General features: G+C 41.1%; 1 protein-coding gene across 1 annotated transcript in view; it reads right to left on the bottom strand.

The window, feature by feature from the left end:
- CTNNA1 (catenin alpha 1) overlaps positions 1 to 25,847 on the bottom strand; it is a 121,813-nt gene that overhangs the window by 20,647 nt on the left and 75,319 nt on the right. Inside the window, exons 10-11 of the mRNA XM_072872072.1 lie at positions 14,025 to 14,117; positions 1,799 to 1,955 (exon numbers count right to left, since the gene is read on the bottom strand). Of these exons, the coding sequence (XP_072728173.1) occupies positions 1,799 to 1,955; positions 14,025 to 14,117 (250 nt within the window). The remainder of the gene's footprint in view (positions 1 to 1,798; positions 1,956 to 14,024; positions 14,118 to 25,847) is intronic.

Here is a 25,847-nt window from a genome sequence, read left to right as displayed (position 1 = left end):
AAGTTCAAACAAATAATATTTAAAACAATGTTTATTGCTTTAATATTTTCCTAACATCTCTTTGATAATGCAGCACATACAAATAATTGCTGAATGCACTCGAGCATCTGAAGTAGTCTCAAACTGCAGCATTTCCATGGCATCATTTTGGGTGGTAAGCACACACTCAAGGTGAACTCTCTTTTCAGTCAGCCTGTCACTGCCTGTCACAGAAAGGAAGCATTCCCTGCTTATTGCTAAGCCCTTGAAACTCTCCAGAGCAACTCAGCAGTGGGCCAACACCATAACCCGTCCCTTCAAAAGCAGACTACCCATCTCCTTGAATGACCTGTATGAGGATGGAGATCACTCAGTTCCAGTGGCTCGACCCATTTTGAGCCACACCTGTAAGTGAAATATAGTAAGGCAGCTTTATACAGACTGCATTTTCACAGACTAACAGCTCTTTCTCTTTAAAAATGTTTTGTACACTTGTGGGCAAACACTAAGTGGAGCCGTGAACTTCACACAATTGTCTCTAAATATATTTCCCCAGAAATAGGCTCCTTGCAGCTGTGCAATTTCAACTACTGCTGCAACAACGAGCACACAGACAGATACAAAGAACTAGGACACTCAATTGCGTAATAAGTTTATGCTAACTCACTGCAAAGAAAATTTTTATTCAAAACCCAGGGAACCACAATACAACATGTATGATAATACAGGTGACTCACCACAGAAACATTACTTGGGGTTTTTTTGGGTTGGGTTTTTTTTCCCCTTTCTTTTTTAATATTAAAAAAAAGATGGTCTTTTAATTCAGGCCTGCAAGTTTTTGTCTACATTTCCCAGATAGGGTCACCTGGTACTTCTGATGCCACACATCTTCCTGTGAAACCTCTCTTTACAACCAGAGTTTTTAGGTCACTTGAGATGCCCAAGCCTGTTTGCACCAGGAAAATTAGACCCTCAGTTTGTAGTGGTAGTTTGTGAAAGCTCTTGGGAGACACAATTCACATGGTTATATCACCACATTCTCTGATTAGAGCAGAATTAGAGGACGTGGAATTAAAGATGCCCCCCTTATTTCTAGATCACAGCAGCTAATAGTGGGGCTTTATCAATGATGCTGATAAAACAGATTATTTTGGCAAGCACTTTGCCAAATTGAATTATTAATCTATTGTAATTAGATAATCTTTTTTAAAAACTTTACTAAAGCTGACATGGTTAAAAATATTCACAGATCATTTTCTATAGGAACAGTTTTATTTTAACTTGTATGACCATGGTTTGATACTCATTTTTGTTTACGTAAGAAGAGTTTAAAGTGAATTGAGGGATCGTTTTTTTTGCTAGTTCAGAATCTGTTTATGTTCAAGTTATACTTCCTCCAATGTTACTGGTGAGGTTTGTCTACAGTAGCTAGATGGTAATTTATTGGTAGTTCAGCTAGCAATTCAGAATCTGGAGACATGAAGTGTCTTTCACTACATTTAAGCTGATCTGTCTACTGACATGTAAATATATACATTTATGCACGCACATGCCGTAAGTGCAATGACAGGTTTCTACAGTACCTGCTGAACTAAACTGTCGCTGTTTTCACACTATAAAAATATCTCTTCTTATGCCAGGATCTCCTGCTCTATTTCACACCTCGCTCAGCAGAAGATGATGCTTGCCAGGTGAAGCATACCAACACCAACCCTTCCAAAAACCCGAGAAGACTCCAGAACACATGTAGAAACCACCTGTTTCCAGGAATAAGCTCAGTTATGAGAACGATTATTTCTGAGATCAAACCCCTGATTACCTGATACAGCCAGGAAGTCATCAATGGAAGTGATGTCATCGACAGCATCTGTCAGCACGCGGACTTGCTTCTCCCACTGCTCTTTGAAAAGATCCATGTTTTCTTGAGCCAGCTTGCTTTGGGGTTTAGCAGCCAGAGCCAGTGCAGCATTAATGACCTGTAAAACACCTCTGGATTTTTAAAACATACACTTAACAAAACAATTAGTTTCCATACGTTTATCCAATGAACTCATCAGCAAACAAAGCAAGTTTAGTAAGTTTTCAGGAACTTGATGTTTAAAAACAAAAGTGTTTATTCTGTTGCTCTCACATCCAACTCATACCTGCTTCCACATTTATTATGGTTAATTATTACAAGCAAAAACACTCAGCAAGTATTCACACGAGGTAGCTTCAACTTTCTTTAACAGCTCATGTTAAAAAGGTGTTGCTTTCTGAGTGCAAGTTGTGGTGTTAAATATTTTAGGCAGAATGACATTTAGTACACTGGAGGCTGCATTTCCTAAGCTACTCGCCAGAACCTGAGAAAAAAGGTCAAAAAAGGATTAATCTTACAGTCTGAAGGAGAAACAATATGAAAATACAAAATTAAAGACAAATTTTGTATTATCTTCTTTTCCTTAAAGCTTTACTCTGTACCTTGCCACTAATTGTTATAGTACCTTAAGATTTCTGTTATGGCTGTGGAAGAGCTAGATTAGCCAGGGAACAGGAGGAGAGGACACTATTTGATGCTCCTCCTGAACACCCCCCTACTAATTTTCTTCAAACCTTAAGACTGTAGCTTACTCCAGATCCTTGTTTTTCAAAGCAGAACAAATGCTACACATACTGCTAGGTAATGAAGTTTATGCTGTGCCAACTAATTGGTCAGTTAAGTGACCAAAAAAGCCTCTTTGGGCATGGGAAGAAAGCAATCTCAAAAGCCTGCTCCTGTTCTTGCTGCACTGTGCTCCACCAGAATGATCTGTAAACATGCCAGCTGTGAGAAACCATCCACAGTCAGACCGACATGACAATCCTAACCTTGTTTTCAAGCACCTGAGAGTTAGAGCTAATTAACTTAGAAGTTCAATGTGTAATTTTTCTTCTCTACTTTAGGACCATATTAATTTCACAAAGCTGCCGAACAAAACATGCAAGCACCAGATGTTCCTGGTTTTCCAAAATCTATTTTCTCTACCTGCTTCATTTAAAAGTGTCACAAAGCACTTAAAAAAAGATGTGTAACTCACTAAACATGGAAATGATGGTGATGTCAAACATATCACAATGGCACTGAAGGAATCAGGCACGAGAAGGAGGCTGATTCACCTAAGGGATGCTAGAAATTAGAAGTGACTGAGGAAAATCCACAGAAAAGCTATACTGCTCTCCACGCTACCATCCTGCCTCTGGAGATGGAGGCTGCAAGTCTGGGTTGTAAATCAAAATGAGCTCGACGGCTTTGGTAAGACAGACAAATGTGAGAAACAATTTGGCACAAGCTGCAATCTGTTCAGGAGACCCACAGGGATGAAACACGCCTTTGAACTCTGGCAGTAACAACAGTGTCCCCGTCCTTCATGAAGAACATGGGGTCCTCTGCTCCTTCCCCTTCCTCAAACCAGAGACTGAAGTCACACCTTCTGCGTAGGCAGCTGCAGTAATCAGGAAGTCCCTTCAGAGAGAGACCCGCTGCCAGCCACAGTGCGCGCTGCTCTGCTACCCTCACGCTGCCCATTAAGATTATGGTTCTCAAGTACTGAAAGCCCTGGAAAAAAGCCTTGCAACACCCAAGAAAATGATGTCTAAAAATCTAAAATCAAACAAAAATAGAGGTTTTAGAAAGGGAAGCCTGCCCTCTGCTCAAGAGCCCTGCTTCTTAAGTCTAGCTGACACCATTTCTTGCCCCAGTCTGATGCAATGTAATTAATTATCCACCTATCAATCAAAATCTAGATATCCAAAGTTTTTTGAAGGTGAATCCAAATAACAAGTGTCCTGGAAACAAAAGGGGTAAAACAGACAATGCTCCAGAAATCTGTTCTCAGCTTTTATCCTGCTAGTAACCGTAACTACTGAGACAGAGAAGATGGTGATACCAAGGGTCAGGACATTTTCTCCCGCTCTCTTCTAGCTAACTTGGCTAATATCAGATACGAAAACATCCTTTAAGCACTGAGACAGGTCAGCATTAATGCCGAAGGAACATATGGCCTGTGTACCTGCATGATGTATGTCTGGACAGCGGCAGCTGTCTGAACAATTAATTTTTGTCAACAGCACATGTCCAACCCCAGATGCCCATGTCAAGCAACTCTTCACACGTAATGGAAGAGCTGTCATAGATAGAGGGCTCTGCAAGTGCTCAAGAAACTCAAGCAGGGTGTCATCACCAAATCCAAATGCAGGAGGCACAAGCTGCACCATCTTCCTCCCAATAGGCAGCTTGTCCAACTGAAAAAAGGAAATTTTTTTGTACATTACAACAGCAAAAATGCATGGCCAAGGCAAACATTTTAAAAAAACAGCCAAGCAAAACTAGGATGCAAGATCTCCCTCACAAGCAGACATGTCTCACATTTGTAAAGCAGCCAGCAGTGCTAGAGATGAGGACAACCTGGTGGGGAAATCGAAGGCTATTGAGTATCACTGTGGAACTAAAGACAAAACTATAGCTTAGGAAACCCACACAGGTATGTGTGCACTCAGGAAGAAATTCAAGACAGCAGATGCAGCTCAACAGTCCTTTTTTGTGGCACATACTCCATCTCCATGTGCAAAGTGGTTCCAACATTCCATTCTAGCAGGGGTGATCAGACCCTTCACTCTGCCAAATACGTACAGCTTAGCATTTACATAGGCAAGTTATCCTGGAAATGTCTCACACATCTGCTTGGGGTAATGTCCCAGGGATTACTGACAAAATCCTGCAAATTATCTATTCAAGTAAATATGCTCTTACATGATGCTTGGTATCCAGTACAGAGCGACCGATTTATTTTCCAACAGATGCTTACACAGACATGGCAGAAGGACAGGGATTCTGGATCTTAAATAGTCCGTGTATGTAGCAGGACTGCGATTCCTTTATTATCTAAAGCTGAGCACTTGGTGGGGAGGGGGAAGGGACTGATTAAAGTACACTCTTGCTTCTCCAAAAAACATGAAGCATTGAGCAATTAAAATATGAGTAACTCTTACAGGAAGGATATATATATTTGAAAAAATAGGAAGAACACGGCCAAACTACCTGAAATGTAGCTACTTCCATGTAAAACATTTGGCAGTTTCAGGGAAATATTCTGTATTTCAGAGCTTTTCAAAATGCTGCCAGAGCACTGTGATCACAATGACTCACTGAAGTCGTACAAAGAAAAGAATCAAACAGGGACATTTTGAGACTATCCAGAAGGAAACGAAGCATGGCAAGAAAACACACTATTTTTATCAGTGCTTTGTTTCATGTAGCAATTGCAACGGTCAAGTCAGACAGCCCAACGCTTGATAACGTGGTTCCAACAAGTTACTTGGAGTCGCTCTCCTCCACCTCACAGCTTCCCGCGGCAGCAGCCAGGACTTGGCAATGCATGCCCCGAGATTGCGGAGGCCTCAAATCCTCTTCTCATGTCTTTCATGGGAAGAACCTGCCCCCCCCCCCCCTTTTTTTTTTTTAATTTTCCCTATTGAAACTAAAGATGTCAGACTGAATTTATAGATTCATACCTTTGCAGGGTAGGACTCTCCAAGGTTCTCTGAAGAGTGACTTCTGCCTGGGTTACAAGACTGCGGCTACTTTGCCCAGAAGCTCTCTTAAAAAACACAGCTATGTACAGAAAACCCCTTAACCTTAGATATACTTGTGAGTAAATTAAAGTCACTGGGTCACCCAGAATTCATTCTTTTAGGCTTAATTTAAGATGGCTTCCAGCCTCACCTTTATAGCACCCCATCTGAAAAATTGATAGAGGCTAGAAGAAAGCTCTTATACATGGTCGTGTTCCCACAAAGAACAGTTTTGAACACTTGGCTGGCATGGCCAAAGGAAGAAACATCACTTGGGAGAAGAAAACCATCCCCTATTTATTTTGCACTGCAGTCCCTACCTGTTGTATCTTAATATAGCCTCAGTGCACACAATGTCTGTAAGCCGTAACTCCCCAGTTCAAAGGCCATAAACACTTTTTATTTTTTGCCTCAGTCTTCTTAATAGGGACTTTTTGCTCTTTACAGGAGACTTCTTTCTGCAGCTGGTTTAACTTTGCCCTGTTTCCTGTAGTATTGGTTTTAGGATGCTACCGTGCCATAACAAGGAGTTTCTCAGTTTCAAAAGCTCTAAAACAAACACCCAGTCCTCTCCCCTCTCCTCACTACACACCTTTTCTTTACAACCAAAATATCTGCTGTTCCCAAGTAACTCTTTTTTTTTTTTTAAGTAAAGATCTTCATTTACCAGCTTTCTTGTGGCATTTGGGTAATGAGTTGGAAAGCAGGTCCATAACCTTCAAATCCATGATACTTTACATTTGTAAAAAAAAAAAAGCTAATAAAACAAGCACCCAACCATCAGCTATCATCTCAGGGGCAGAGGAAAAAGGGACATGCACAAATGAAGCCCCAGCTGGGATATGAAAACCAGTTTTATTCTGGAGTGGGTGAAAGGGAACTTGTCAAGCAGACAGCAGGATCAAATTTGCTTTAGGAAGAAGATCCGAGAGTGAGCAAGGATAGAAGCAGTGATCTGAGCTCTGCCTTTTGGAGCAACCTCAGTGCAAGGCTGAGTGGAAGAAGTTTCTTATTCAACCTGCCAAAACTGGTAATTGCACGATGCAGTGCCCCTTATTTGCTCTACTTTATTGCTGCCTCACAGAGTGCTCCTGTGAGAGGGAACGCTAGTTGTAAGGGAGAAGCAAAAGCATGAGTCTCGGATCGCAGCTTTCCAAATGGTCAACAAATGAATTCATGACCTTACCACCAAAGCTGCCACACCAGCTGAGCTCAGCCAGAACTCCCGCTGCTCAGGTGGATTTTAACACCCAGCATTTTTCTGTATGAGAGACAGCATAGCTTGCATACTAGCAGTTTGTAAGAAGCTGCTCATAATTTAATTTTACATATGCCAAATGCCAAAGTTACCTCCAGTGTTCACCCTACTCATGTCTCCTTCCCTGCTCCTAATTGCATTTTGCTCTGAGTGGAAAAAAAGGTTCATAAGCAGGACATGTAAGTTGCTTCCAGTTATACCCAACCCCAGGTTTGCATCCACATGTCTACATGTGCTAACCCTCTACATACTTCAATACAGCAAAAAGCACTCTGCAGACTCTGATGAGCCAAGATGCCTGGAAGCAGAGAAGACTGTTTTGTACTTTGTCTAGCTGTAATAGCAGTGACCAGCAAGTGTACAGAGGCTGATGCACCAAAAGGAGGAAAAGTTTGCTTTGATTTCCAGTACTTTGTTCCAATGTATAAAAGGTACTTTGAGCACTTTCCTTTCCTGCAAGTTACACAGAGAGTGACTGCAGGCATCTCTGCAGAGATATTTATTCCTGGTGTTACAGTGCTATAATGACCCACAGATACACACTTTTACTGGAATAACATTACATTTCCAGTTTAGCATATACTACTGTCAAAGTATTTACTATTTGCATATTATGTATAATTACCATATCAACTTCCCCTTATATGGAAAAAGCATTTTCACTTCTGAGGACTGATATTATAGTACCAGTCAATGTATTAGCTACAAGAATTTTGGTGCCATTTGTTTTGGTGTCCATTTGTGTCACTTAATTTTGCATTTCACTGACTTCGAGTGCTGAAGCTTTGGGGATTTCAAGGACTTTGTCTTTTCTAGAAGCTGTTTGCTACTGCACTCCACAGATCATACTGTGCCTGCAATGAAAACACAGGGTCCTTACACACTAACATACCTCTTCCTACAGAATTGAATCCCTTGCTCCTATCTTTGCTTCTTTTTATGCATCAGTAACTGTCAAGTTTCTAATATTGTTTCTCTGATGGCCACTCCTGTCCTGTGCTGACTCTCCACAGCAAGCCTGCACGATACAAAACTGCAACCCAAGTGTTAAGTTTTTAATATATTTCTAGTCAATGCCAATAAAATACTTCAAGGACCTGTAATTACACAGTCTGGAGATAGATCTGCTAGTTAGTATATTCAAAAAATCTGACAGTCTTTCAAAGAGACTAAAAAAGGGGACAATTGTTCAATGTTAAGTCTTTACTGCAAGAAAACTGAAGTTATCTCCTTCTTCAACAGCCACCAGGGAACTAGCAGTAATTGGGGACTCAAGGAGGAAAGAACGTCTGCCAGTCACATTTGGGTTTGGTTGATTTGAGGAAGTGGACTGGAGGGGGTTTTTTGTTTCTTTAAGATGCTGCAACTTCTAAACAAAAGTTTTTGTGCTATTTAGCACCTCTACATGGGATTCCTTATGCTTTGGTATTTCGTCTATCTGTGTCAGTAGGTATGATCAGCATATGTAACCATCTGCCTCATCAGAAATCTATAACCAGCAAATTGCTTTTCAAGCATTTCAAAATTGGAATGTAAGGATGTGGAACAGCAATTACTAAACCAAGATGTTAATATGAGAAGAGCCAATTTATTTTTATAAAAAATGTAATTTAATCCAAGAATTATCTGGATTCTGTTTAATGGGCAACACTCACTTGACTGTACAGGGGAAAGTGAGCTATGCCAAACACACTGTCTGTGCTAAGGTAGGTATGGAGGGAGTGTGGAAAGGACAGGAAGAGATGCTGCCTGGTGCCCTCCCAAGGTTTCTAAGGAGGATGAGCTATTTGGGCAGCAGAGGAGAAAGGCAACCAGCACTGGCTCAGAGCCAGTCCTGCTTTACAGATGGGAGAACAGGTCCTGTATGTCCACACCAGGAGGTGCAGGTCTACCCTGCTCCAACAACCTGCTTCCAGAACATGATCAGTCTCAAGGGCAATGGGCTCCAGCTTTTGCTGGCAGAAACAAACACCCAACCTGATGGAAATTCTAATCCATAATTATTTTCTAAAATTCCCATCTTGACTGCAATTTAGTTAGAAGTCTATACATGAACTTCACAGAGGCTTTAAAGAGCGAGAAATTCAACATATAGCTGGTAAAAGCAGCTGCAAGTGACAGCAGACTGTCACATCAGAAGGCTGGAGCAACACTCTTTCCTTTCAAGAGCTGTACTGGGGCATTTTCAATGTTGCTTTCTAAACACCTACAGCTTGTAGGATCAGAAACACTCCTATGGTTAAGCTCTCTTCTCAGACATCTTTAATGCAAAATGCTGTTACAAAACATCTTTTGCAGGCTCCCAAAGCAAGTACTTCTTGAAAACAGAACTCAGAAGCCAGAGTTATGAGCGAGGATCCAGGTTTTCAAGTAGAGATAAACAAAATCTTTTGCTAATTTACCATTGGCAAGCTCTGTGTTTAGCAAGAAGGCAAAGAAAACTTCCCCCAGCACTCTGCTAGGCAAATGGAAGCACAGGCAACCATTCCAAGCATTCCACAGCATTACTCTTCCACTTCCATTATGAAAGACATCTTAAAAAAAAAAATTAAGATATTTAACTGTAGTGATGGAGGACTTTTGTTCCTTCATCTTAACCCATCATAGACTAGCCTGTTTCCCCCACCACCTAGCAAGGTATGAAGCTGCAGGACTGCAGGTAACTCCTGCGAGATGCTGGACAAAGTTGTTTCACTTTGATATACAGACTTTGAGCAATGCGTGTCCTCAAAAAAAAAAAAAAAGAATTCAAGCAAGTTTGTAAGTCAAGGCTTCATGAAGAAAAACACCAGTAACTCCCTAATGCTGCCTTATTTCTCCTCTGTAAACCTAGACTAACACAAGTCACCCAGCTGGCTACTACAGAGCACACTCAGCTCTTCCTAAGAGTTCTTCTGTACCATCACAAGGGAACTCTAAATATTACATTGTCTTCAACTTTGTATTAATTTCTTTGTTAATTGGCTTGGGACTCACAAACAGGAAGGGTGATGTTACTCTTGAGGAAGAGCTGATTTCCAGTAACATAGCCACACTAAAAAAAATTAACTGCTTGCTTTTGTAGCGACTTTTCAGATGAAAATTTTTCTGCATCTTCTTTTTCCTCAAAGAATTAAATTTCAAACCTGAGAATGTCTGAACCCGTAGGTGACACTGGCAATGAATTACTTCTTGTCTGTACTGACAAAACTTCCAAGCTTTCCCTAACCAGTTTGAAGTGCTGCATGTTCCTTACTCCCACTGCCAGCTCAAAAAGGCTAGTTACAGCAAGGGACTGAATAACCGCTCTATTTGAGATACAGCTTTTATAATTAACTCTACAGATTGATTTCTGCAGAAATCATTCTTTAACCAGGAGTTCTCTACTCCCAGAATGGCCACTACTCAGCTAAGCTATTTAAGAGGTTACCTGGGGACTTACTCAAGTGCATTAAATTTCAGTTTCATCCTTTCAACCTCAGCAATACCTTGAATTAAATTTCATACATCATATTTCTGTGTGATACTGATATATTCACTTGAGTTTCAGAGACTATTGTAATTACTGATTGACTCGACTCATTTCGAATCCACCATCTTCCTGGAAAAATACCATCTAAGCAAAAAAAGCAGATAATGTTGGATTAAATCTGTACTTTATGCCTAATCCACACGTTTGTTCAGCACAGCCACCTAAAAGAATTCAAGAAGCAGCTGTGAATCGCATCAGAAATAAACTGCAAAATAAACAGATAATTGTCTAAAAAAGAAAACAAAACCCCACTATGCTGTTCTTTATATCTAGAAGCATTTAGAGATTATACAGAATAGACAAAGTTTGGGGACCGTTCAGTAACGCAGTTGAGGAGGACGATAGTGTGCTGCATTGCTTAGACTGGCACAAGACAAACTTCTGTATTATTAGGAGAAAACACAGATGCCATTTGTAAAACAGTTTAGACAAGTACCCCTAATTATCTCTCAGGATTCCCAACATGTTTAAATACTCTTAGTGCATTAAAGAATCAACCAGAGAACATGTAAAAAAAGCACTCTCTCAAGTGCTATGAACATCTACAGTGTCATTTACTAATCTCTTGGTGACAACCCTGAAATTAAGGCAAGACTGTGCAGTGCAGCGTCAGTTCAGATATGTGACCTTTGTAAAGCCAAAATCCATCAGTTTTAGCCCTTGTCCATTTACAGATAACCAAAGCTTCCAATGCATGTTAAATGTATTATCGATAATACCTGAATTCAAAGGTTAACAACTGCACTTCAGTATATGTGACTACAGTTTGGTGACTATTGACTATAATTTGTTAATTATTTAATGTTGACTATCATGGTGTTTATTTTATAAAGGAGTAGATTTATTTAAATAAGCAGTTGCTGGAAAAGCAAAGATAGAAGAGTTTGAAATACACACAATTTCAGCAATGGGGAGGGGAAGAACACCCCCACAGACTTGGACAACTACCAGAAACATTTAGATTCAAAGAAAACCTAACTTTAAGATGATTATTTTCAAAAGCATCAGCAAACAAATGTGTTTGGAGCAACATGCATTAGACACTGTCCTGGTTTCAGCTGAGATAGAGTTAATTTTCTTTATAGTGGCTGGTATGGGGCTATGTTTTGGATTTGTGCTGAAAACAGTGTTGATAATACAGGGATGTTTTAGTTGTTGCTGCACTAGTCAAGGACTTTTCAGCTTCCCATGCTCTGCCAGGTGCAGAAGTTGTTGGGAGGGGACACAGCCAGGACAGTTGATCCAAACTGACCAAAGGGCTATTCCATATGATGTCATGCTCAGTATATTAAAGCTGGGGAAGAAGAAGGAAGGGAGGGACGTTCGGAGTGATGGCCTTTGTATTCCTAAGTAACCGTTATGCATGATGGAGCCCTGCTTTCCTGCAGATGGCTGAACACCTGCCTGCCGATGGGAAGTAGTGAATGAATTTCTTCTTTTGCTTTGCTTGCATGCGCAGGTTTTGCTTTACTTATTAAACTGTCTTTATCTCAACCCACGAGTTTTCTCACTTTTACTCTTCCAATTCTCTCCCCCATCCCACCAGGGGGGAGTGAGTGAGCGGCTGTGTGGTGCTTAGTTGCCAGCTGGGGTTAAACCACAACAGACACTCATTCTTGGAGATAACATTAGAAAAAAAAGAGATTACATCCATCCTAGTTGGTTACTTTAGGAAAGAGCAAGCCCTTACACCAGATAAGATGTATTTTTGAAAGCTTTTTCTTCCACATGCTTTATTCCAACTGCAAAAATTGACCTTTGGTTTTAACAGGCCATACACACCACTTGCCCCAGATGTAGGAGGCAAAGAACTACACAGCTGATGCACCGGCCCCAGAGTCTGATCCAGGAGTAGGAACCACAGAAGTCCACCCCAGGATACCAAAAGGCCTCCTAGATAGTATTTAATGTTTTATGTTCAGATGCCTATCTTCACCTATTTAATAGCACTGTTACTTAAAAGTAATAGAAAAGGTAAAAAAAATAGTCCTGCTCTTCAGACTATCTTCACCTATTCCCTCAAAATTCCCCTCCTGCTGAGGTGGGTACAGGAGTACATATCTTCCTTTCAACTGGTTTTAAAAGGATCAATATATTGATCCTTTGGTCACAACAATCCCATGCAATGCTACAGGCTTGGGGAAGAGTGGCTGGAAAGCTGCCTGGCAGAAAAGGACCTGGGGCTGCTGGTTGACAGCTGTCTGAACATGAGCCAGCAGTATGCCCAGGTGGCCACGAAGGCCAATGGCATCCTGGCTTGTATCAGGAATAGTGTGGCCAGCAGGAGTAGGGAAGTGATCGTGTCCCTGCACTCAGCACTGGTGAGGCTGCACCTCAAATACCGTGTTCAGTTTTGGGCCCCTCACTACAAGAGACACATTGAGGTGCTGGAGCGTGTCCAGAGAAGGGCAACGAAGCCGGTGAAGGGTCTAGAGCACAAGTCCTATGAGGAGCAGCTGAGGGAACTGGGGTTGTTTAGCCTGGAGAAAAGGAGGCTGAGGGGAGACCTTATCACTCTCTACAACCACCTGAAAGGAGGTTGTAGAGAGGTGGGTGTCAGTCTCTTCTCCCAAGTAACTAGCAATAAGACGAGCAGAAGTGGCCTCAAGTTACGTCAGGAGAGGTTTAGATTCGATATTAGGAAAAATTTCTTTACTGAAAGGGTGGTCAAGCATTGGAACAGGCTGCCCCAGAGAGGTGGTGGAGTCACCATTCCTGGAGGAGTTCAAAAAACATAGTAGATGTGGCACTTCAGGACACGGTTTAGTAGGCATGGAGGTGTTGGGCTGATAGTTGGACTAGATGATCTTAGAGGTCTTTTCCAACCTTAATGATTCTATGATTCTATGATATGGTAAAACCCGAACAAATTCCAAATAATCCTGAGACAATACACCTTATTTTCATAAAATGCCATTTGACCAATTTTTTGAGTACATATTTTCCATTAGCTCCTCGTTACCAACAACAGCTTATTTGTACGTTTTCGATCTGAATTTCCTGTTCCTTTAAAAAACGTAAATTACAAGAATTGACAGTGCACTGTAGTCTTCAGGGGTTCATCCAGGTATCTAGTTGTTGACATCTAAAACATCAGGGCTGTCAAAATGGAAGAGGATAGTCTAGTGCTTATATAAACTGAATTTCCTTGTTTCCATTAAAAAGTTATTAATTAAAAGGTAGCCTCAGCCAGGTTCAAATTGTTCATGCATTGTGAGCTTCCTCTGATCCTACTCTAACGAGAAGATTTTTTTTTTTTGCATATTTATATTCTACTCAGGCTACAAAATTCTACTCTGCTACAAAAATAATATAATTCATCTTACAGCATGCACAGGAGCAGTGGTAGCATCTTCACAAGACATCTTCCTGCAACATGAGCGTGCACAGTAAACCACTGAAACTTCACCAGTTTACTGTCTCGCAGGTTACTAGAATACCCTGGCCAAATGAAATTAGAGCTATTATGTAAAAAAGACCATTCGTATCACTAATTACTTTGTCATATATTTTAAAGTTTCTAAGTCTTGATGCCTTTGCTGCATTTCATTCTCTACATGTATTAAGGAAAAAGTCAATTTCTGCAGCAAGTCCGCAGACAGACACTAAGAGGCCAGAACATGTACTAAGCAGGACCAGTTTCCCAACTTATTAGGGTATGTCTTATGTTCTTACGCTTTTCATTACCTGGGGACACAGGGCTTCAAGCTGGCTGGCTGACATGCGAACCAATTTCACACCTTCTTCGTTGTTTGAAATGGAACAGGCCAAGTTGGCAACCTGTGTCAGAGGTGGGAGAAAACAAAATACAACTGTTAGAACTGGCTTTTATTTCCCTCTGTAGGAAACTTTATACACGCCCCCAGTGACCAGTAACCCATCATGAAATACAAAGCATCCACATTCATTCAGTTCTAACCAATTTTGAAATGACTAACGACATCTGTTCCTTCTCTAGCCATACAATCATAACACATCAGATCATCAGAATCGTATAGGTTGGAAAAGACCTTTAAGATCATCAAGTCCAACCGTAAACCTAACACTACCAAGACCACCACTACACCATGTCCCTAAGCACCTCATCCAAACGTCTTTTAAATACCTCCAGGGATGGCAACTCAACCACTTCCCTGGGCAGCCTGTTCCAATGCTTGATAACCCTTTCAGTGAAGTAAAATTTCCTAATATCCAGTCTAAACCTCCCCTGGCGCAACTTGAGGCCATTTCCTCTCGTCCTAATCACTTGTTACCTGGGAGAAGAGACCAACCCCCACCTCACTACAACCTCCTTTCAGGTGGTTGTAGAGAGAGATAAGGTCTCCCCTGAGCCTCCTTTTCTCCAGGCTAAACAACCCCAGTTCCCTCAGCCGCTCCTCATAGGACTTGTGCTCTAGACCCTTCACCAGCTTCGTTGCCCTTCTCTGGACACACTCCAGCACCTCAATGTCTCTCTTGTAGTGGGGGGCCCAAAACTGAACACAGTATTTGAGGTGTGGCCTCACCAGTGCTGAGGTACAGGGGCACAATCACTTCCCTACTCCTGCTGGCCACACTATTTTTGACACAAGCCAGGATGCCATTGGCTTTCTTGGCCACCTGGGCACACTGCTGGCTCATATTCAGGTGGCTGTCAACCAACACGCCCAGGTCCTTCTCTGCCAGGCAGCTTTCCAGCCACTCTTCCCCAAGCCTGTAGCATTGCATGGGGTTGTTGTGGCCCAAGTGCAGGACCTTGTACTTAGCCTTGTTGAACCTCATACAGTTGGCCCCAGCCCATCAATCCAGCCTGTCCAGGTCCCTCTGCAGAGCCTTCCTCCCCTCAAGCAGATCAACACTCCTGCCCAAGTTGGTGTCGTCTGCAAACTTACTGAGGGTGCACTCGATCCCTTCATCCAGATCACTGATAAAGATATTAAACAGGACTGGCCCCAACACCGAGCCCTGGGGAACACCGCTTGTGACCGGCCGCCCACTGGAGTAAAGTCCATTCACCACCACTCTTTGGGCCCGGCCATCCAGCCAGTTCTTTACCCAGCGAAGAGTACACCCGCACAAGCCATGAGCAGCCAGTTTCTCCAGGAGAATGCTGTGGGAAGCTGTGTCAAAGGCTTTACTGAAGTCTAGATAGACAACATTCACAGCCTTTCCCTCATCTACTAGGTGGGTCACCTTGTCATAGAATGAGATCAGGTTGGTCAAGCAGGACCTGCCTTTCCTAAACCCATGCTGGCTGGGCCTGATCCCTTAGTTATTCTCTACATGCCATGTGATAGTACTCAGGATGATCTGCTCCATCAGCTTCCCTGGCACTGAGGTCAGGCTGACAGGCCTGTAGTTCCCCGGGTCCTCCTTCTGGCCCTTCTTGTAGATGGGTGTCACATTAGCTAATCTCCAGTCAGCAGGGACCTCCCCAGTTAGCCAGGACTGCTGGTAAATGATGGAAAGGGGCTTGGTGAGCACATCTGCCAGTTCCTTCAGTACCCTCGGGTGGATGTCATCAGGCCCCATAGACTTGTGAGTGTCTAAGTGGTGCAGCAGGTCACTAACCATTGCCCCCTGGATTATGGGGGCTCCATTCTGGTCCCTGTCCCTACCTTCCAACTCAGGGGGCTGGGTACCCAGAGAACAATTGGCCCTGCTATTAAAGACTGATGCAAAGAAGGCATTAAGTACCTCAGCCTTTTCCTCATCCTTGGTCACTGTGCTCCCTCCCCCATCTACTAGGGGCTGGAGATTCTCCTTAGCTCTTCTTTTGCTGCTAATGTATTTGAAGAAGTACTTTTTGTTGTCTCTTACGGCAGCAGACAGATTGAGCTCTAGCTCGGCTTTGGCCCTTCTAATTTTCTCCCTGCACAGCCTCGCTACACCTTTGTAGTCCTCCTGAGTTGCCTGCCCCTTCTTCCAGAGGTCAGACTCTCCTCTTTTTCCTGAGTTCTAGCCAGAGCTCTCTAGTCAGCCAGGCCGGTCTTCTTCCCTGCTGGCTCGTCTTTCGGCACCTGGGGACAGCCCGCTCTTGTGCCTTTAGGACTTCCTCCTTAAAGAATGTCCAGCCTTCCTGGACTCCTTTGCCCTTTAGGGCTGCCTCCCAGGGGACTCTCTCGACCAGTCTCCTAAACAGGCCAAAGTCTGCCCTCCGGAAGTCTAAGGTGGCAGTTCTGCTGACCCCCTCGCCGCTTCTCCACGTATCAAAAACTCTATCATTGCGTGATCACTCTGCCCAAGACGGCCTCCAGCCATCACATGGCTCACAAGTCCTTCTCTGTTCATGAACATGAAGTCCAGCGGGGCACCTTCCCTAGTCGGCTCACTCACCAGTTGTTTCAGGAAGTTATCTGCCACACACTCCAGGAACCTCCTAGACTGTTTCCTCTCTGCTGAACTGTATTTCCAGCAGACATCATAAAACCATAGTCATTCAAACAGGACAGACAGATCATTGTTACCACTGATTTGATTAAGTTCTCTCCAGTAAAGGGTGCAAGAGAATCAACTGACAGCACTTGAATTTACAGTTAGAAAGCCCATTCCCACTTGAGTGAGACAGCAACAATCACACAATTAAAAAACCAATCCAGCTCCCACACATCCGAGGATTAAGTCTTCTCATGTCCATAAGCGTAGGGTTGCTCCCTTTTTCTTGAAACATTTCTAGATCCTAGTGCAGGTCAACGCAAAAGAACTTGGAGGCTCATCAAGCAATTCACCTATGCAAGCGGTGCAGTGGTGTTGCAAAGCTCAAGCTGTTTTGCTGGTGTTGCACAGAGTGCACCTCTGCGACAGGATACAGGTATCTGAATGCATTGACTTAAAACTACTTGATGTACTTCTCACCTAGTCAAAGACTGCAGTATCAGACACGTGTTCCTTCATCCCTCCATTTATGTCATGATTCATCGAATAAAACTATTTGCTGGTACAGGTGATCTTGAAGATCCATCCACAATTCTCCAAAATTTGAACAGCATCTTGTGATGTTACAAACTTTACTCCAAAACCTTGACCTGCTGCACAGCAGCATCCTTAACTAGGTCATCTTGGAACAGAGGACCTTTGTAAACACCTGCCTTTTAAAAGCACACAGGAAGGGGACAGCACAGAATTTTTTGGTAATTGCAGATATTCCTCATATTGGAGCTACTCTCAGGGGAAGCAAGTCTGAAGTGAGTTACATTTCCTAGTTGACAGGTGAATGACAAGCATGTTATTCTGAGCCATTTGAACACGGAAAGCTGTAAAAATAGCACGAAGTGAACCGAGATGAACACGGAGTACTGCCCTTTCAGAGACAGAGCAACCTGCAAAACCCCTCAGTAAATGTGGTCTAAAAGCATCATTATAAGCCAGCAAGATGCTCAGTAGCACCGGTGAACCATATTTTTCCATATACTTTTCTCCATAAGCTGAGGAAATTTCATTCTCCCTTTAAACTATCCTGTGCATTCATATACAAGTCATTTTGAAGTGGTATCTGCAGCTACATCGTGTGCTTTTTCCCCTCCCCAAGCCATTCCCTTACGACAGATGTTCCCACACAGAATACATTATGTCCCACAAACCGTCAACCACATGCCAACATACTTGAACGGTGTTTTTCATCAAACCCATTATTAATTTTGGGACCAAAAAGCAAGTTCCCATTTGCAAAGCACACAGCCTCTTCCTCTCTCCAGTTCCAAATCAAGTTACAAAAGATATAAAGCCATGCGCTGTCAGGAAGAGAGGTATGATTCCAACACTGAACCACCAAGTAAACAGATGCAACTGCATATATTTGGATGAAAACAAAACTGAATTTGAAAGAAAGACTATGCAGCATCAATACGACATAGAAAACTCTGCCAACTTTCAGGAATATTAGCGTCCTACTGCTCAATTTTCTTTTCCACTAGTCTTCGTAGATGAGACCTACATATTAAGAGGTGGAGTTGCAGTAAGTCTTCAGTTCCTTGCAAGGTCATGCAGCTTGCACCCAGCTTAGACAGGGCTCTTTTCTCCCTCCTTTCTGTTAACCACATTTGCTACAGTCTCCAGCTCAGTTCCTCTCTGCACAGCACTACCACCAAACAGCTGTACTCTCTATAACGCCCTATCAGAAAGGGATTTTATTTTGAACATAGGGTTTTTTCCCCCCTGTAGATTTGCCATGTCTTAAATCCCTAGTTCACAGCGAGCTTTTGTTTAGAGCCTCAAAAAAAAAAAAATCAAAAGACAATAAGATGCCGTGATTTAAAAGTCAAATAAAGATTTTGCTGTTGTTTTAAGCACAGGTCATATTTTTGAGAAACACCAGTTTGCCAATATTTTTTATGGTCCATATTTTCATGTCATTTCTGCCTCTGCAGCAGCAGTTACAATCTCTAGGAGCAAGAACACCACAAAGCTCTATTGAGTAGGGGCTGAATAAAAGCGACATTGAAGCACTACAAAATCAGCCTCTCCGATATCTGGAGATGTTGTGCTCTCTCTCAAGCCAAGTGTGATGAATCAAGCACACAGAAACTCGCTCTGTCTGAATACAGAGAGGCAAAGAAGTTTATAATTGAGTGTCCCCGCCATGGTACGACAAAATTTTGCTTTTTTGCACAGTCATTTTTGAACAGTCATTTTTCTTCTGAATACCTCACTGATGGCAATTCTTCTTTAGAAATTGCCCAACTGGGACTGCCAACCTTTATGAAAGAAGTATGTGTGCTTCCCTGACTGAGGGTCTTTGGCAGTTTAAGACAGTCCAACTTTTGGCTGCCACATCTCATCCTACTGCTGTGTCTCCAAATCTCAACACTTCATTTCAGCATGCTTGTCCAAAAGAAAGCTATTCGCTTTGGTGGGTTAGTCTCTCTACCAGATTAGTACACAAACTTCCCAGCAAACTATTTGCTGAACATCAGAACGAAGCAGGGATGTGGCAGCAGACTTTAGAGCACTGTGGGACATGGCCCTAAATTCACAGAATCCAGCATTTACTGCACCTGTGGGAAGACTGTCAAACAATTGGAAAACACTCACAAACCTCTTAAATCTTGAAATTTAAGAAGAGCTATGTCAACTAAGTAATCAAGTTCTAAATGACACTACAATGAGGTATTTTAAATTGTCAATTATCAGATGCTCTATAGCATGAATTCTAAAATTGCAGGTACCAGCTGAGGTAGATGGTTGTATGATTAAGAAATTTAATTTTAAAAGTACCTGAAAGAATCCATCATCAATAACTCCTGTATGATATTTGATAAGTAACTTCAAACTCCCTGTCTGTAGAGAGGATAGGGTACTGCTGGCCAGTTATTTGACAGGTACACATAATACATAGGATTTTGCAGCTGAGATGAAGATCGACTATGACCAAATTTGTTTTAAAGCATACAGAGGACTTGGCAATCATACATTTCTAAAACTTCCAAATAAAATAGAGCACCTCAAACAAACAAAAATTTCCCTTAAATCAAATGTAAATGAAATAGTTTCTCCATGTCTCCAACAATGTATCTGACTGACATAGTAAGTGGTCAGACTTGATTTAGAAAGAACACTTGTGCTTGAGAGCAAAATAGCAATTGAATTCCCGCTGCATTTGTTCATTCTTACCATTCAATATCATCAAGCCCCTTTACATAAGCACTACTGGCACAGGCATGAAAGGAGGAAAAAAAAAAAATCACAAATAATATAATCAGCCATAACGAGCAATCTCTTGAAAAAAGTTAAAAATACATAGGGAATGAAGACAGACTAGAGAAATTAGACTGGTGCTGTTCAGAGACACCTCTTGCACCACTGGCAGACCAATTTAAAAGCATCTTTCTGATGCAGTATCAAGTCTCTTTTAGTTCATAGAGTATACAACCATCTCCCAGAGACAGCTTCATGTATCCCAAAAGGCAGGACAGACCCAAAGCAGCTGCTGCTGTTTAGATGAATGAGCTTAAATTTACCCCCCCAATCCGATTGGTATGAACGATGACATCAGAGTACTGCAAGATGAGATGATGCCTTTGGAGGAGGCATTACTTAACTGGGTCCTTCTAGAGGTAGGCACCATCTCAGTGCAAAGGGTCAGTCAAGAATATGTAATTAACAGGAAAGTATAACTCCAATAAAAAAAAATATTGTGCCATCTGTCAGAGTTATTCCATTTCAAACTCTAGTTATTTTGATTCTTCAGAATTTACTATTTTAAATCAGGAAAAATCTTGACATTTCTAAAGCAGTTTTTTCCTCTACTAGTGACAATTTGTCAGCCTATGTTTGTGTTGTCAGCTGTTGTAGACAACTGCCTTTGACAATAGTAAGTTTTTACCTTTTTCACCTGAAATACATTTTTGATTTTTTTTTTTAACTTGAAATTTGTTCAGATAATGACTAAGGAGCCACGTCTTCCAGCAATTCAAACTACATGAGCTTGGGGTCATCGCTAAGCTTCTTAAATTACACTGTTGAAAATAATCGAGACATACTGCTACAGCTTTGTACTTGTTAAACTTCCTCTTTGCACTGACATCCTAGCTTAGGTAGAGGGGTTACTTTACATGAAACTGTTTATTAAAGGACTGACAAATTGCTTTTTCAATGACACACAAAAATGCAAGAGAAAAAAGGAACTATAATCTCTAACACATTACATCATCTTTTTTCAAGGATTTCAAAGGCTGACACTGAAAGTTTGTATTAAAGTCGTTGCTTCATGCACCTGGATTGACTTCACAGAAGCAACACCAAGTTTTTCCTCCTTGTTTACAGGTCACATGTTAGCTTCTTCAGAAAGTCAAATACACAAAGCCCTCCTAAATGGGTGCTGGATGCAATCATCCAGCAATGATGTAATCCAAAGAAGGTTCTGTAATGTGTTTATTATTGCATAATTTAAAATTGTCAGAGCTGTCTCTGCCACACAGCATTGTTATAAATAAGGATTATATATCGCTATGCAGGAGACAAAACATACACTAATTGAATTCTAAGAGTCTGACTACTCTCATTTGCAACTGCAGTTGTAAAAATAGCATTGCATAAGTAAGAGCTTTCAGACAGTCTTCCTATTGAAAAACTCAACTTTTCAGTTTAACATTAACCAACATCCTCTCATAACTGATGCTCGCAAACCCCTGTGCAAAAACAACACACACATACTCATTTATACACAGAAAATTTGGGAATTTTAACAACATGGAAACAAAGCTTTTCAAAGGTGTTCCTGGCATTTTAATTTCTGATTAAACTTCAAAATTTCAGCTTCTTGTTCTATATTTTTATTTTGTAATTTCTCTGGGAATGCAAATTACCACTTTTAAGGAGCTTAAAATCCCCCATTTTAAATAAATAAAAAAAAGAATGGACAGGCAGCCAATTCAACATTTTCCTTTTGAGGACCTGCTAAAGGAAAGTGTATCTGATATTCTCACAAAAGTCAGTAACAGCACATCTAATTTCTTCCTCCCCCATATTAAGAAAACAGTCCAGATTCACTTCATGATTGTCAAAGCCCATGAAATTAATTTATCTGCAGAAACAACTGTTCTGGCAAAACTAAGTGGCAACTGAGGACTCTCAGAAGAGATGTGTCAATTATGTAATTTCCAACCCTCTTAAAAAAGGCTTTTATTATTCAACAAGTCCATACATTTATTAATTCACTCATACACTACAATATTCAAGACAAATGTGAGCATTTAAATGTCCAGTCCTAATAGGTACTGCATCAGGGAGAAGTCTGAACTATAATTTTAATCCTATAAACTCACTAGTTTTGCAGACGCATAGCCAATTATGAATTACGCAAAACAGTTTCACTTCAATGCATGTAGGGATGGCAGGAAGACTTTGGCTCAAGTCCATAGGGACTCTGGAGCAAGTTACCAGGAGTCATGCTGTCAACTACTCTGTGATTTTATATGACTTAAGTAGTTGCAAGTGGCTGCAGCTCCACAGAAGGTATCTTGCAAGAGCTTGCTGTGGGCAACAGAATCCCATTGTATTAACTTAAAATAGTAAAAGTCTTTAAATAAAACAAGCCGCACACAGAAAGACTCCAGACATAAAGCACTGAGGGGAACGATGGACTAAAATTGAGATAACTGCTATTTCCAGAGCTCTGCAACCTCACACAGAAGATGAGAGCAATTTTAATTTCAAGTCTGGTTATAAACACATGGAAGGGAAATTTCAGCTAGATGGAACAAAACTGGCAACCAAAATGTTTTCATTTTTGATTCAAAAGTTTTAGACAATGAGAAATGGGGGTTTCAGATTTTTTTTTTTTATTTCAACAGACTGGCAACTGATCGAAAAAGGAAGGGGATCAGAGACAATACACTGTGTACTTTCTGCTCCCTGTAATATTGAGGCAATTGCTTAATATTTTCATGGGTAAGCCACCTTTCTTTTGGGATCAAATCTCAGAACTTGCACCTTTTAAGTTGTGTCTAAAAATCTAGTTAAAGAATACTGCTTTGCATTTGGCTCTCAGCCTAAATGAGCTATCTTCAACTACCTCTCCAGCTACCTGGTACCATTCTAGGTATAGCTGTCCCATGAAAACTCTGTTCAACACTGGCGAGCTCCTTCCATACCCAGAGGAAATGTCTTTCTCCAACAGAGTGCAACCCACGTGTTGTCAAGGTTTCATAAAGAAGGGAAATTTTTCACACAGGTGGGCAAACCCAGAGTTCGTGCATCATGACAAACCGAACTGGGCTCCATTTACTGAGCAGCAAGTGCAGAAGGAAGAGCACTTCTCTCTCTTGCCAACAGGAAAGTTTTCCAATCAAAGAGGGGGAAGAGGTGTTTGAAGAGAACTAATACATCTATAGCATAAAATGTATCCACAGTAGTATAGTGCTAGCAGTACAGGAATACCTTTATTTCCAGACTGGTAGATTATCCTTTCTATACACCTGACAGAGAGCAGAACTGGTAAAGGAATACCAGTGTACTACGTGGGCACCGTGCCCCTCATAGATGCAGCTGTAGCAGCAGATGCAACTATTGGCACAGGAACTATTCCTTCCTCAGACAAACAAGCTAAAGTGATAAAATGTTGTTATAAGCACAAAACACATTAGTTACACAAGTTGATCTGAGCTACCATGACAGAAATCACACTGCTGGTAAGTAATGCAGATCTGATCTTAAGCTAAAACTTTCAAAGCGAATCCTCACCTTACATGCTTCTTAGCAACAAAAATGTTTTTCTTTAAAATAAAAGTGTTTCCAGTAGTGATATTTGTACAGTACCTGAATAATTATCCTTATCCAAAAAAGCCTCTCTGTTTATCAAAGTGGAAATCATAATTCTTTCTAATCTCATTTTGCCTATCACTCTGAGCATGCTGCATTATTATCTTACTAAAGGCTTTCAATGTGTTGCCTATCATTAGCTGTTTAAACCAGTTTTTGGCAATTCAGACAACCGTTCATGGCAAGTTTAATGGTAATTATAAGTACATTATGCTCTTGAAGAAGGTGACAAAATAGTAAGAAGAATGAGCTCTACACAGACTTCAGGCAACTCCTTGATGACACTACATGACTAATATTCCAATATTGCTAATGACCAAGATGACTGAAAATCCAGACATGCATCGAGGCTTTTAGTTATGTATCAAGAATTAAAATATTTATGCCACATCTATAAAAGCTGTACCTAAAAAGCTACTTAAAAATGTTGTTGGAATTAAGACTCAAATATCTGGAAAATAAAATAGGCCAGGACTCTCTTGCTTTTTACCTACCTCTGAAGACATCATGTCAATAGCACATATACTCAACCGTGCTTTACTTCCTGACCTCTTTCACAGATTTCCCCTTCCCCAAATGCTTCTATCTGTTTCCAAAGGAAAAAGGATCAGAGTAAATACAGGGCTGTTTCTAGTGGGGTAAAAGGACATTAACACAGCTTTCCAAACCCTAATGTCATTCACCTCCAACTTCTACACCCTTCACATCTCCCTTGGACCAAGTGTTTAAAGACCAAGCCCCACACTCTCAACAATCATCCAACATAATGACTGCCCCTATGGAAAAGGTAGGGCAGAAATGCCTCTCCCCCACGTAGCAGCAGCTAACCAGGAAATAGAAGAATGTCTCCAGACAACCCAATTGCTGTCCAGATATGCAAGGGTTCAAATTCATCTTCAATCACTTTCTCTCCCATCAGTTTCACTGTCAGATTACTCATTACCTTGCTTCTCCCATGTGTACTTACAATGAAATCTGGATAGAAAGATTATCCTGAAGTCTCTTATTCCTCTTTCAAAGTGATTTTTAATCTCTACCAGCATTCTATGGACCCTTTCATACATAATTTGGTGTAGCAGAAGAAGATTGGCCTCAAAAACAACTTACAAGAATAAAAGTTATCCAATTAAAAGGTCACTTGCTTTACTTACGTACGATGTATTGAATTTGTATATTCAGTTTTGTTGGAAAATGGAAGAACTTTTTTTCTGCTGAGGCTTTCCTACTTTATGAATGTAAGAAAAACATGTTCTATGAGTAGAATTTAATTTATTTATGAATTAGTTGACTAATAAAATGAACTTAAAAGGAAAGTGCATCAGTTCTTGAAGAATGTCAGACTTTAGAGGGCACATTAGAGTTATACCGGTCATTTACTGAAGACATTTGTTTTAAATTGCTGCCAAGGTTATCTATAGGCAAGTTACAGAAAACGGGCTTGTTCTTTGGAAGAGACATTTTGCTCTCCATCTTAAAATGGGAAATTAGCCTCGAGTTGGACTAACCCTGCCTCTCTTCTCCTGACCATAGCGCAAGGACATTTCCCTTGTAATACACAATTACCTTAAAAATAAAAGTGAAAGACAACCTCGAGCTTGCAGACTTTTTTCCCCCCTGTAAATTAGCTTACTGAACGGGAAAAATAGGTGCTCAGATACCACGGTAATTACTGATAATGATCCTAGCCTGGAAAATGCTGAATTTTGAGAGATCAATATACCCAAAGATTCAGAGAAACATTCCAAGTCAATATGTGATTTGGGTGCCAAGTGCTATGCTTGTCTGCACTTTTCACCTAGGATATATCATCTCTGTCTTTCAGTACTGATACGTACCTTTGATGGCAAGCAGGAAGAAAGAATATTTAAAGAATGAGCAAAACCAGTCCATTCCCACCTCCAAAGATGCTAGTTTTATAAACTTTGTATAAACTTTGGAAATCAGGTGGCTAATAGACACAAAGAATAATCTTGTGAAACCAGATTTATTTCTAGATCTGCTGGACACTTCCACTCCATGCTTCATTTTTAATAAACGTATAAGATGCACAAACACTAAGTGCATACCTTTATCACAAAGGTAACTAGCTATGCCCAGGTAAGTTATATCTCGTGAACAGAGGATAGGCAAGCCTTAGTTTTTCAAAACCTTTGCTGTGTCTGAAGTCCGAAAGCTAGCTATTATTTTAAACCCAAGCTATTTTCTACCCACTTCAGGTTTTTCAAAAGCCTTTCAAATGTAAAAAACCTGCAGCTGTTAGACTCTCTGAAGAAT

Source organism: Ciconia boyciana, chromosome 9 (assembly GCF_034638445.1).
Source record: "Ciconia boyciana chromosome 9, ASM3463844v1, whole genome shotgun sequence".
Taxonomy (NCBI): Eukaryota; Metazoa; Chordata; class Aves; order Ciconiiformes; family Ciconiidae; genus Ciconia; species Ciconia boyciana.
This window is presented reverse-complemented; position numbering and strand designations above follow the sequence as displayed.